General features: G+C 45.2%; 3 protein-coding genes and 1 pseudogene across 6 annotated transcripts in view; all 4 read left to right on the top strand.

Annotated features, from left to right (window-relative positions):
• LOC120785774 (protocadherin alpha-C2-like) overlaps positions 1-14,507 on the top strand; it is a 91,570-nt gene that overhangs the window by 45,080 nt on the left and 31,983 nt on the right. The window contains exon 1 of one of the 4 annotated variants that reach the window (XM_040120683.1): positions 9,913-12,349. The exons of the other annotated variants lie outside the window; for them this stretch is intronic. Coding sequence (XP_039976617.1) covers positions 9,965-12,349 — 2,385 coding nt within the window. The 5' untranslated portion in view covers positions 9,913-9,964. Of the gene's footprint in view, positions 1-9,912; positions 12,350-14,507 lie in introns of those variants that run through there. 4 annotated transcript variants of the gene reach the window in all.
• LOC120785788 (protocadherin alpha-5-like) lies at positions 85-2,613 on the top strand. The gene has a single exon (XM_040120724.1). The coding sequence runs from the start codon at positions 226-228 to the stop codon at positions 2,611-2,613; it is 2,388 nt and encodes a 795-aa protein (XP_039976658.1). The 5' UTR covers positions 85-225.
• Positions 3,641-6,481, top strand: LOC120785789 (protocadherin alpha-13-like). The gene is given in 3 exon segments (XM_040120725.1): positions 3,641-5,579; positions 5,582-6,020; positions 6,463-6,481. Coding segments are annotated over 3 exon segments (2,397 nt in total).
• Positions 6,907-9,434, top strand: LOC120785660 (annotated as a pseudogene).

Below are 14,507 nucleotides of genomic sequence, written 5' to 3'. Positions count from 1 at the left end.
CATGATGTCGCTGGAGACCACGGATGTGACTGTTTCTGTGTATCTAAAACTCCTCCTCTTTGCATGGGAAAATAAAATCGTCATCGGCCAAAATAGTTTATCAGACACTCGGTGGTGTTGAGGGCAGAAGGGAAGGAGCTAAAACAGAACAAAACAGCTTTTGACGCAAAGACCTACACTGTGGATAAATGAGCTGTTGGGTTCATCCCTTTTACTGCATCAGCGATGTATATGCGACGAGAAAAGGGATACGCCTGGATTCTTATTGTTGCCCTGCTTTGTCTTTGTGACCGGACTGCAGCGCAGTTATCTTACTCCATTTCCGAGGAGGTGAACAAAGGCACCGTAGTGGGGAATATCGCAAAGGATTTAAACCTCAACGTGCAGGAACTAGAGACCAGGGACCTGCGCATTGTTTCGAGTTACAGTAAGAAATATTTTGACGTGAATCTGAGGACCGGAAGCCTCTTTGTTGACGAGAGAATAGACAGAGAGGAGCTTTGTCCGCATGTGGTAAAATGCTCCATAAAAATACAAGCTGCTCTAGATAATCCGATGAATGTATACCGCATCGAAGTCAGTATTCTTGATATAAATGATAATTTGCCTTCTTTCGTTGAACAATTGCATTTATTTAACATCACTGAATCACTGTCACCAGGAGAGCGATATCTTCTCCCAGTGGCAGTAGATGCGGACATAGGCAGCAACACAGTGAAGAGCTACAAGCTGAACCCAAATGAACATTTCTCGCTCGATGTGCAGAGTGGTGGAGAGCACGGTGTGTCCGCTGAGTTGGTGCTGCAGAAAGCTTTAGATCGAGAGAAGCAGTCGGTGATGAAGCTTATTCTGACGGCTGTAGATGGAGGTAGACCGCCTAGATCAGCGACTTTGCAGTTAACTATTAATGTTATCGATGTTAATGACAACACACCAACTTTTAGCAAATCGCTTTATAAAGCCCGTGTAAGTGAAAATACCGCGCACGGAACACTTGTTATAAAGTTAAATGCAACCGATTTAGACGAGGGCATGAACAGTAAGATCCTGTATTCCTTGATCAAACGAGGTAACATTGATCCATCTAATATTTTTGATCTAAATTCAGAAACTGGAGAAATTACTGTGAAGGGAACATTGGATTATGAAGAGACGCCTGCTTATGAGGTCAGAGTTCAGGCAATGGATCAAGGAATTGTTCCTCGTAGTGCACATGCTAAACTATTGATAGAGATAATTGATGTGAATGACAATGCCCCAGATATATCAGTGACGTCACTGATGACCCCTGTAAAAGAAGACGCAGAACTGGGGACAATAGTTGCTTTTATTACGGTTAATGATAAAGATGGAGGAAACAATGGTGCAGCTAAATGTAAGGTAGAGGGGTCTGTTCCGTTTAAACTTCAGTCCAACTACAAACACGACTACTCTTTAGTAGTAGATGGACCATTGGACAGAGAAAACACTTCTCTTTACAACGTCACCATCACAGCCACAGATGAGGGAAGTCCGCCTCTGTCCAGCAGCAGGATCGTTACTGTTCAGGTTTCTGATGTCAATGACAACGCACCTCGGTTTATGGAGCCTGTGATTAATGTTTATGTGAAAGAAAACAGTCACACAGGCTCCATTATTTATACCATAAAGGCTTTTGATCCTGATTTGGATGGTAATGCAAAGTTGACTTACACGTTGTTAGAGAGTTCTCCAAAAACTATTCCGATTTCATCAGTTATAAACATCAACTCAGAGACCGGAGATATAGTCAGTCTACAGTCTTTTAACCACGAGGAGCTAAAAACGTTTCAGTTTAAAGTTCAGGCCACAGACTCTGGTGTTCCTCCGCTCAGCAGCAACGTGACTGTGAACGTTTTCATCCTGGATGAGAATGACAACAGTCCCGCGATTCTCGCGCCCTATTCCGAGCACGGATCCGTTAACAGCGAGAGCATCCCCTACTCTGCTGAAGCGGGATACTTTGTGGCAAAGATCAGGGCCGTAGACGCAGACTCTGGATACAATGCGCTGCTCTCTTACCACCTCTCTGAGCCCAAAGGAAACAACCTCTTCCGCATCGGAACCAGCACCGGGGAAATCAGGACTAAGAGGAGAATGAGTGACAATGACCTGAAGACTCACCCCCTGGTGGTCTTGGTTTCTGATAACGGAGAACCCTCCCTGTCGGCTACCGTGTCTATCGAGGTGGTGGTGGTCGAAAGCACAGCTGACATCCAGACTCAGTTCAGACATGTGCCCATAAAGGAGGAGAGCTTCTCCGATTTAAACCTGTACCTGCTGATCGCCATCGCGTCGGTGTCACTGATCTTTCTGCTCAGCCTCATCAGTTTAATAGCGGTCAAGTGCCACAGGTCAGACGGCAGTTTCAGCAGGTACGGCGCCCCAATGATCACCACCCACCCTGACGGGAGCTGGTCTTACTCTAAAGCTACTCAGCAGTACGACGTCTGTTTCAGCTCAGACACACTCAAGAGTGACGTAGTGGTTTTCCCCGCACCGTTTCCGTCTGGAGACGCGGAGCTGGTCAGTATTAATGGAGGAGACACGTTTACCAGGACTCAGACTTTACCTAATAAAGACAAGGTGAGTTGAGTTTCCCACTAAAAGTTTAATCTCCTGTCTCAATGTCTTTTAAATCGCAGACCTACCTGTTGTCTGTCGCCAAATAGCCTTTCTCTGCTTTTGTGTAAATGAAACATGACAGAAATTAGAAAAATGACGAATTCCCCTATTAAGACCGTCCAATTTCATTAAAATCATACACATGGAAAAGCCTTTGCATTTAAACTGACAACAAACCTGTTTTAAGGGGCCTGATTCCAGACGGAAAATAGTGGTCCTATCCTGCAAGCGGATTTGTTGGGCGCTTTCCGTGGTGCTGAAAACATCCTGGCTTCTTCTTGGTCCTCTGCGTCTCCCAATCCAGAACCTCTGACTTGACAGGGTTGAATTATACTACCACACTTTTTTTTTCTTTTTAAAAAAAATCAGCTCAGGCTGTCAATTCGTTAATTCTTTGTTATTTGCGTAATTTTAAAAAGGTGACACTGATGAAAATCAACTGGTTCACTAGGTGCTGGAAAGGCTTCACATCGTGATTTGTTGACGTTTGTTATTAACTTATCTATATGGAGAATATTGCCCACGCCTTTGAACTCATATGTTTGTTTTGAACACGTTTTTTTTAAATTTCCCCGTGCATTACATTACTTTCAGATTTATTTTTAGAGATCCGTCTTTTTCCTACAGTAAGCTGATTATTCAGCCTGATGTTTTCCTCTTCACACAACTGTTTAAAATGTTCTTAGTCCTTTTGAAACTTTAAAAGGTACTGGTGTTTCATTGTGAGATGCACACCGTGTGCCATCTTAAACTATTTTCATATCTAAATTGTAACGCGTGGGGTCGCTACTGACCGCGTGTTTTTGTGAGCTCGCTGTTTTCAGTCTCCTCCTTCCCGTGTGAGGCTCGGCAGACCGCGAGTGCTTTGTCAGAGGAACGCGGCTGGCGATGAGAGGCACGGGACTGGAGTGGTTAGGGATTAAAAGCGCTGGCCGACCGAGTGGCGTTTTATGGATGGTTCGAATTTGTATCGCGACCCCTTTCTTTGAGAGAAGCGATGGGCAGCGGAAGGAATAACGGAATTCTCTGTTGGCTGCTCGTGCTGTTTTTATCGGACCGGTCTGCTGCCCAGATAGCATACTCTGTTTCCGAGGAGGTGGACAAAGGAACTGTGGTAGGGAATCTCGCCAAGGATTTAAATGTCAACGTCCGAGACCTGCGAACGAGGAATCTAAAACTCGTGTCTGGGTACAGTAAGATATATTTCGAGGCAAATGTGAAAACGGGGGACCTTTATGTCAGTGAGCGAATAGACCGCGAGGGGCTTTGTCCAAACACGATAAAATGCACACTGAATTTAGAGGCCATACTGAGTAACCCTATGGTACTCCGCCGCATTGAGGTGGCAATTGTTGATTTGAATGACAACGCACCTACGTTTGACGAGAAGTCACTTTCACTTAACATATCTGAATTTTCACCAACGGGCGAACGCTTCTTGCTTCCTCTGGCTCTTGATGCAGATACAGGCAGCAATTCCGTAAAGACTTACCGGCTAAGTCCAAACGAACACTTCTCCCTAGATGTGCAGAGCGGTGGGGATCATAGTGTATCCGCTGAGTTAGTACTGATAAAAGCTTTGGATCGGGAAAAGCAAGCTGCCGTTGAACTAACACTGACGGCTGTAGACGGAGGCAAACCTCCGAAAACTGGAACTGTAAGGATAAATATCAATGTACTAGATGTCAACGACAACACGCCGTCATTCAGCAAAACACTTTACAAGGCACGTGTGCATGAAAATGCTCCAGCCGGATCATTAGTAATTCGCCTTAATGCCACAGATCTAGACGAGGGGGACAACGGGAGGGTGACCTACTCTTTCGTCAAGCGTGGAAACTTCGATCCCGCCGATGTGTTTTTTATAGACGCGGAGACCGGCGAGATAACGGTTAGGGGCAATCTGGATTACGAGGCGCAGTCGGCGTATGAAATTCATGTCCGAGCGACGGACAGAGGTGCGTCGCCCCGGGGTGCCAGTGGGAAGCTGCTGGTGGAGATAGTCGATGTGAATGACAATGCCCCAGAAATTGTAGTGACGTCACTCACCAACCCCGTTAAAGAAGACGCAGACACAGGGAGCGTTGTGGCTTTAGTGACAGTGACCGACAAAGATGGAGGGAAAAACGGCCACACGAATTGTAAATTAACTGGTTCTGTGCCTTTTAGGCTAAATTCCAACTACAAAAATTACTACTCTTTAGTTGTAGACGGAACTCTAGATAGAGAAGAATGCTCTTTTTACAATGTCACGATTATTGCGACTGATGAAGGGACCCCACCTCTATCCTCGAGCAGCGTTATTACTGTTCACGTTTCTGATGTCAATGACAACGCACCTCGGTTTATGGAGCCTGTGATTAATGTTTATGTGAAAGAAAATAGTCCGGTAGGAGTTTGTATCTATACAATAACTGCAGTCGATCCTGATATAAACGAAAACGCGAAAATAACATACTCATTTGATGGTGATTCAAAAAGTATTCCTATAACTTCTGTTGTAAACATCAACTCAGAGACCGGAGATATAGTCAGTCTGCAGTCTTTTAACCACGAGGAGCTAAAAATGTTTCAGTTTAAAGTTCAGGCCACAGACTCTGGTGTTCCTCCGCTCAGCAGCAACGTGACTGTGAACGTTTTCATCCTGGATGAGAATGACAACAGTCCCGCGATTCTCGCGCCCTATTCCGAGCACGGATCCGTTAACAGCGAGCATCCCTACTCTGCTGAAGCGGGATACTTTGTGGCAAAGATCAGGGCTGTAGACGCAGACTCTGGGTACAATGCGCTGCTCTCTTACCACCTCTCTGAGCCCAAAGGAAACAACCTCTTCCGAATCGGAACCAGTACCGGGGAAATCAGGACTAAGAGGAGAATGAGTGACAATGACCTGAAGACTCACCCCCTGGTGGTCCTGGTTTCTGATAACGGAGAACCCTCCTGTCGGCTACTGTGTCTATCGAGGTGGTGGTGGTCGAAAGCACAGCTGACATCCAGACTCAGTTCAGACATGTGCCCATAAAGGAGGAGAGCTTCTCCGATTTAAACCTGTACCTGCTGATCGCCATCGCGTCGGTGTCACTGATCTTTCTGCTCAGCCTCATCAGTTTAATAGCGGTCAAGTGCCACAGGTCAGACGGCAGTTTCAGCAGGTACGGCACCCCAATGATCACCACCCACCCTGACGGGAGCTGGTCTTACTCTAAAGCTACTCAGCAGTACGACGTCTGTTTCAGCTCAGACACACTCAAGAGTGACGTAGTGGTTTTCCCCGCACCGTTTCCGTCTGGAGACGCGGAGCTGGTCAGTATTAACGGAGGAGACACGTTTACCAGGACTCAGACTTTACCTAATAAAGACAAGGTGAGATATTTATAACTGAAGGGTAGATCTGGGATCTCTCTGATGATTGTGTCATTCAGTTTCTGAAACTGAAGTTAAAAGTTTGGTCACCAGATTTGGGATATTTTCAATATTTGCTGACTTTTTGTGATATACATTTTATGTGTGAGTGTGAAAACAACGTGATACGAAGTGGCACTTTGGCGGATAAAAATGTAAATAATCAATAAGCTGTCAGATTTCCTCAAAAAGGCCATTCATTAGTATGATGCTGGATGTTGGAGAATTCATGCGGGGTATTATTTCAAACAGTGTCCCCATTGTGGCATTTTAAGCAGAGAAGACGCTGGTCAACTGAGATCCCTTATCCTACTGACCAGCGACGACGCTGTCCATGGTGCTGAACTCTGAGTGGTGTTTTTGCGTGAACGAACAAAGGCCGCCTCGCTTTGCTATAAGTTAAACTTCAACAGCAGTTTATTTACAATTGCTTTAATGTGTTATGTTTTGTCTTGATAACACACAACTGACATAATCTGTATTTATTTTACACCAGAAACTGTGTTTCGTACTGAAGGAGATTTTATATCATTTTCCACTGAAATTGACTTTGCCACTGCTTTGCCCTTTTGCACAAATACAGGCTACACTTATATATAGAACAGCCATGCCTCTCTACATTAGCACCAAAATAACAGCTGGTGTCGCTGTAGACCGCAATATTTGTGTGGCTCCTTGCCCCCAGCTGCCCGCCCACCCACCCACCCCACGGCTCCTCCTCCGTGCGCGAAGCATCAGTCGTCCGATGCTGCTTTGTCAGAAAATACACAAATGGTCACAAGATACAGAGGGCTTCGTCTGTTTTTCACCTAAAGTGTGGAAATGTTGGGAAATTATTATTTCTTTCATTTTGTGTCAGCGATGGGACGTGGGGGACTAACTGTCCCAATCTGGATACAAATAACAGCTTTGCTTTGTTTCTGTGACGGGTCCGCAGCGCAGCTCTCGTTCTCCGTTTCCGAGGAGGTTGAAAAGGGAACGGTAGTGGGAAATCTCGCTAAGGATTTACAAATTACTGTTCAGGAATTGGAAAAACGGGATCTACGAGTCGTTGCGGGGAATTCTAATAAATATTTTGACGTGGATCTAAAAACCGGCGCTCTGTATGTTTGCGATAGGATTGATCGTGAAGAGCTCTGTCCAAACACGGCGAAATGTTCACTGAATATAGAAGCGATTCTGAGCCACCCGATCCATCTGCATCGCATAGAGGTCCAGATTATTGACGTGAACGATAATGCACCATCTTTTCGTGAAAAGGAGAAGACTTTCAATATCTCGGAATCTTCTTTTACCGGGGAGAGGTACCTGCTCCCGATGGCAAACGACGCAGACACGGGCAGTAACTCGGTAAAGAGCTACAAGCTGAGTCCTAATGAGTATTTCTCACTGGACGTGCAGAGCGGCGGACAGCACCGTGAGTCGGCTGAGCTGGTGCTACAGAAATCTTTGGACAGGGAGAAACAGTCTGTTATCCGTCTGACTTTAACGGCTCTGGACGGAGGAAAACCTGCCCGGTCTGGGACCTTAAAAATAGTGATACATGTAATGGATATAAACGACAATGCTCCAGTATTTAGTCAACCTCTGTATAAGGCCCGAGTCATTGAAAACGCCCCATTTCAGACATCTATACTGACTGTAAGGGCTACAGATTTAGATGAGGGAATAAACAGTGAGATTTTGTATTCATTTATTGAAAGGGGAAATTTCAATCCTGGAGCTTTGTTCTCAATAAACCCAGACACGGGGGAAATAACTGTGACAGGGAAAGTAGACTATGAAGAGAATACGGCATATGATATTCGTGTACAGGCAAGAGACAAAGGTACACCTCCTCGAAGCGTGCATGGTAAGGTGTTAGTGGAAGTAACTGACGTTAATGACAACATACCTGAAATCATCATCACATCTCTTATGAGCCCAGTTAGAGAGGACGCTGAGATAGGTACAGTAGTCGCTTTGGTGACTGTAACTGACAAAGATGGGGGTAATAGTGGTCTCACAGGTGCTAATATTCTCGGCTTGGTGCCTTTTAAACTTAAGCTAAACTACAAAAATTATTATTCATTAACAGTTGATGGACCTCTTGACAGAGAGAGTGTTTCTCAGTATAACGTCACCATCATAGCTACCGATAAAGGCACCCCACCTCTCTCCAGCACCAGTGTTATTCCTGTTCACATTTCTGATGTGAATGACAACGCTCCTCTTTTCTCAGAGCCTGTGATTAATGTTTATGTGAAAGAGAATAGTGCAGTGGGAGCTACAATCTTTACTATAACTGCAGTTGATCCCGATATAGAAGAAAATGCAAAAGTAACATATTCTTCAATAAATGGTTTATCAAAAAGTATTCCTATAACCTCTGTTGTAAACATCAACTCAGAGACCGGAGATATAGTCAGTCTGCAGTCTTTTAACCACGAGGAGCTAAAAACGTTTCAGTTTAAAGTTCAGGCCACAGACTCTGGTGTTCCTCCGCTCAGCAGCAACGTGACTGTGAACGTTTTCATCCTGGATGAGAATGACAACAGTCCCGCGATTCTCGCGCCCTATTCTGAGCACGGATCCGTTAACAGCGAGCATCCCCTACTCTGCTGAAGCGGGATACTTTGTGGCAAAGATCAGGGCTGTAGACGCAGACTCTGGATACAATGCGCTGCTCTCTTACCACCTCTCTGAGCCCAAAGGAAACAACCTCTTCCGCGCCGGAACCAGCACCGGGAAATCAGGACTAAGAGGAGAATGAGTGACAATGACCTGAAGACTCACCCCTGGTGGTCTTGGTTTCTGATAACGGAGAACCCTCCCTGTCGGCTACTGTGTCTATCGAGGTGGTGGTGGTCGAAAGCACAGCTGACATCCAGACTCAGTTCAGACATGTGCCCATAAAGGAGGAGAGCTTCTCCGATTTAAACCTGTACCTGCTGATCGCCATCGCGTCGGTGTCACTGATCTTTCTGCTCAGCCTCATCAGTTTAATAGCGGTCAAGTGCCACAGGTCAGACGGCAGTTTCAGCAGGTACGGCGCCCCAATGATCACCACCCACCCTGACGGGAGCTGGTCTTACTCTAAAGCTACTCAGCAGTACGACGTCTGTTTCAGCTCAGACACACTCAAGAGTGACGTAGTGGTTTTCCCCGCACCGTTTCCGTCTGTAGACGCGGAGCTGGTCAGTATTAACGGAGGAGACACGTTTACCAGGACTCAGACTTTACCTAATAAAGACAAGGTAAGGGTGATAGTACATAAAACAAAGGGCTGCCAATGATTTAATGTTTTACTTTTTCCACATAATGTAATTTTATTCTTAAAGCAGCTGTTTTCTAAGGAGCACAATGGAAATGTCTTAAATTTTATTGTGTTCCCCTTGAAGATTGTTTAGTTGTAATGCCAATTTAGGATTACTCGTCTGTGCCAGAATTGCAGCGGTAACACTCTAAAAAATGCTTTATCTCAATGTTTTCCTCTATGACCTGTTGGTCAATTACTTTAACACTCGTTTGCAGCATCCAACATATGTGAACTTTCCAACATCTTGGTCTATTAAGGCTTCCCACTCTTGCTAGAATGCCAGGTGATCAAGTTTGTTGCTTTTCAGTTAGCGGCAGGTCAATTTGGAATTTTGAGCTGCTTAATTAAACCAAAACACTTTGACTTTATCATCTCTTTTTATCCATTCTTGCCTCTGAGTTCAATACCACAAGATGTCGCTATCACATAGCAGAGGTGAAACTCTTTTTTTTCTGTGCGATGCTCCTCCCTTTTCGTCTAAGAGATAGGGTTTGTAATTCTTTGTTTGTCGTAACACTCCAGATCATGTTCACTGTACTGAGGGGCTCTGATGTGGATGTATCATTACTGAGCAATGTTACCGCTGGAGTGATTTTTTCGAATTAACTTGTCTAGCAGCCTATGGAAAGGATGCTACAAGGGAATATTTTCCGGCACTGGATTTATTTTTTGTTCCCTATCTCTCACATATGGAGTCTCGCGGCAGCACAGACTGTGTATTCTGTTACGGAGGAATCGAGCCCGGGTACCACTGTGGGAAATTTGGCGAAGGATTTACATCTCGATGTACAGGAACTGGAAACTCGGGGTTTTCAGATTTCGGGACCTAACACGAGGTATTTCGAAGTAAATGTTAAGACTGGGATACTTCTGGTGGCGGACAGAATAGACCGAGAGGAGCTCTGCTCTCGTAAAGTGAAGTGCTCTCTGGAAGTGGAAGCCATTGTGAATTCTCCGCTTAATCTTTATCGCTTTGAGGTTAAAATTTTGGATATAAACGACAATGCGCCTTCGTTTCGGATTCCGGGAATTGTTTTGAACGTGTCCGAGTCAGCGTTTCCTGGTGAAAGATTTACACTAGCAAAGGCTTTCGATGCGGATGTCGGTAGTTATTCGGTTAGGGGCTACAAGCTGAGCCAAAATGAACATTTCACCCTGGATGTGCAGAATGGTGAAGAGCCGACTGTGTCTGCTGAAATGGTGCTGCAGAAAGCCTTAGACCGCGAGAAACAGCCAGTTATCAAACTAACGCTGACGGCAGTAGATGGAGGAAAACCTCCTAAATCGGGCACGTTGCATATCACCGTCAGTGTGCAAGATGTAAATGACAATGTTCCGGTTTTTGACAAGCCGTTGTACAAAGCATCGGTGCCAGAAAACACGCCGCAAGGTGCAACCGTAATATCTGTACACGCTCGGGATTTAGACGAAGGTCTTAACGGAGAACTACTATATTCTTTCATCAACCACGACAGTGATAATGATGCTGACAAATTTTCCATTAATCCCATGACGGGAGAAATTACGGTGAAGGGTGAACTGGATCATGAAAAAAACAATGCAGTTGAAATCCGGGTTCAAGCTAAAGACAAAGGGTCCAGTCCAAGAGCGTCTCATTGCAAAGTACTCGTTGAAATCACGGATGTTAACGACAATCCACCAGAAATATCAGTGACATCTTTAGTCAACGTAGTGAGAGAGGACGCAGCCCTAGACACAATGGTTGGACTTATAACGGTGAGAGATGACGACGCAGATAAAAACGGCGTTGTTCAGGTTAGAATAGTTGACTCGGTGCCGTTTACAATTAAGAACACATACAAGAATCATTATTCTTTGGTCGTAGACGGAACCCTAGACAGAGAACGAGCTTCTCAGTATAATATAACAATAACTGCGACTGACGAAGGGGTCCCGCCTCTTTCCAGTACAATTGTTATTACAGTCCACGTTTCTGATGTCAATGATAACCCACCTCGTTTCAAAGAACCCGTGATAAACATTTTTGTCAAAGAGAACAGTCCCGTAGGCGCTGTTATCTATACTATGACTACAGATGATCCTGATTTAGACGAAAATGCAAAAGTAACGTTCTCGGTGATGAATAATAATCATAAAAACAATGTAATAGGATCAGTTATTAACGTCAACTCAGAGACCGGAGATATAGTCAGTCTGCAAGCTTTTAACTACGAGGAGTTAAAAACGTTTCAGTTTAAAGTTCAGGCCACAGACTCTGGTGTTCCTCCGCTCAGCAGCAACGTGACTGTGAACGTTTTCATCCTGGATGAGAATGACAACAGTCCCGCGATTCTCGCGCCCTATTCCGAGCACGGATCCGTTAACAGCGAGAGCATCCCCTACTCTGCTGAAGCGGGATACTTTGTGGCAAAGATCAGGGCCGTAGACGCAGACTCTGGATACAATGCGCTGCTCTCTTACCACCTCTCTGAGCCCAAAGGAAACAACCTCTTCCGCATCGGAACCAGCACCGGGGAAATCAGGACTAAGAGGAGAATGAGTGACAATGACCTGAAGACTCACCCCCTGGTGGTCTTGGTTTCTGATAACGGAGAACCCTCCCTGTCGGCTACTGTGTCTATCGAGGTGGTGGTGGTCGAAAGCACAGCTGACATCCAGACTCAGTTCAGACATGTGCCCATAAAGGAGGAGAGCTTCTCCGATTTAAACCTGTACCTGCTGATCGCCATCGCGTCGGTGTCACTGATCTTTCTGCTCAGCCTCATCAGTTTAATAGCGGTCAAGTGCCACAGGTCAGACGGCAGTTTCAGCAGGTACGGCGCCCCAATGATCACCACCCACCCTGACGGGAGCTGGTCTTACTCTAAAGCTACTCAGCAGTACGACGTCTGTTTCAGCTCAGACACACTCAAGAGTGACGTAGTGGTTTTCCCCGCACCGTTTCCGTCTGTAGACGCGGAGCTGGTCAGTATTAACGGAGGAGACACGTTTACCAGGACTCAGACTTTACCTAATAAAGACAAGGTGAGTTGGTGAGTGAGTTTCCCACTACAACTTAAATTTCTTAGAGTTAAACTCAGACATTACCTAAAAGGCGAATGTAAGTTGTAATCCTTACCAACGAACTGACAGACTATGTTTTGTATACACCGTCTCCTCCAGTATTGACATTACTAGCTCTGCTTAGCTGTGGAAGAAGTGCTTCCTATCTTTTGTTTCTGTGGCCTATTTTCTCTCCTTTGCGGCCTGTGTTGCGCTGTCCATGGTACTGTAATAGTCGGGGCCTACTGGAGCTTCTTTGTCACAATAGTTTGCTCGTTATCTACCAGCTGGGGTAGGTAGTTCCTCCCCGGAGCACACTCCAAGATAAATTCCAATCAGTGTTGTTTCATTGAAATGGTAAAAATAATATATATATATATATATATATATATATATATATATATATATATATATATATATATATATATATATATAATGTTGAATCTAGTGTGCCAAAAAGTATAATTTAAAAACACATATATACACACACCCTTACCCGCATATATACACATGTATACACACACACACACACACACACACACACACACACATATACACGTAATAATACAAATAAGTAAGCGTAATAAAGTATCAAGTGGATCCACAGCTTGTGAGTAACGTCATGAAAACTAACTTTCGGCCAGCCCCAAGTCTCTTTGTAAACAACTCTTCATTCTACAGGTTAAATGAATGACGACGTGCAATAAAGCGCTTGCTATCACCTCGCGGCCTAAAAAGTACAACTTGAATGTTCGCATAATGGTGGAAAACAAGAACAACCGAACCCATTGACGTATACGGCGCTACGACCGTTGGCTTAAGGCGCAGGCACACACGGCACAGCATAACCAAGCAGGGGGCACTCGGTGTGATAGCCGTCTGGAAACGTTCGAGTCCCCCTTTTCTTCTAGACTCATTGGTTGATGGAGTTTGTGAGCTGTAAACGCGGTCGACTAAACCATAAAATGACTAGTTAGAAAGCAGGATATTTCCTAAAAACCCACGGATGTTGATGGCGCACTAGACTCTGCTAGCTTAATTAGCCTACAAGTAGTCCGTTTCAAGGGGCTAAGTTAGCTAGCTTACATTTGGTTTAGCTTTAACGTTTGGTTTTGCAACCCACTAAAGACATATGAAAGGGTTACTCGTCGTCAGTAGGATTGAGAGGTTTAGCAAACACAACCTCTTTCCAAAAGGTTTATCGCATGTTTGGCCAAAACACTCACAGGCCCAAACACAGCTAAAATGCACTACTTCCACGGCGCGATGGCCTACATGTACCACCAACACTCAGCCGAAAGAGACTTATTTAAGTAGTGATTTAGCTGCAAGCGAAGATTTGTATGGAGCAGGCTAAACGCACATTTCCTCCGATTATGCCACAGGGGCGGTTATGAGAAGTTTGTCCTGAGATGTTTGGAGCACTGAACACATTTATGGTCCATTAAGTTACTTAACGGTCGTAAGATGAAAACACAAGCTCACCAGTGAAAAGTTTATCGTCTGTTCGCTGCCCTGCAGTTGTTGCTGTAACAGAAACACAACTTGGACTCAGTGCGTCCAAAAGATTTCCTTAATGTCAACAAGCCATTTAAAAATACAAGATGGCACATCTTCTTCGCCCTCCAGCTGCGGGGTCACTGCACTGCGCTCTGCGCTCAGTGCTGCCCCTGGTGGCTTCCGGCCACCACGGGGAGACAAGTTTGGACTTCACGTGGGTTGTGTTGTCTGATGTGGAAATGTCCGCGGTCCACCCGAGTAAGTCTTGATTTTGTTATTATTCAGGCGTCTTAAGTCGACTCTCTGCCAACCGTCCGCCCTGAGAGTGTTGATGTTACCTGTGATTAACGTCAGGCTCATTACAAACCCCGTCGCCTTCATGGCTAGGTTGGGGAAGCGGGGGTAAACACAGCTACAGCTACTTTCTGACGACCTCCAGTGACCCGGTTTCTTTCCCTGCTTTGTGAAACCAGCAGTACACCAGAGCCTGAAGTTGTCAGGTGTCGTGTTGCAGGGCCATCGCCTTCTGTGGCATCGCGCTTGATAGGGAATTACTAACAGCAGCAATATTTCTTGGGTCGGACATTGCTTTGATTTGCTCTAGTTTACATTGTGTAGCCTTCACATTTGGTCGTTTTTC

This window comes from Xiphias gladius, chromosome 23, assembly GCF_016859285.1.
Source record: "Xiphias gladius isolate SHS-SW01 ecotype Sanya breed wild chromosome 23, ASM1685928v1, whole genome shotgun sequence".
NCBI classification, from domain to species: Eukaryota; Metazoa; Chordata; class Actinopteri; order Istiophoriformes; family Xiphiidae; genus Xiphias; species Xiphias gladius.
Note: the sequence above shows the minus strand (reverse complement) of the source record. Positions and strands in the feature narration are given on the sequence as shown.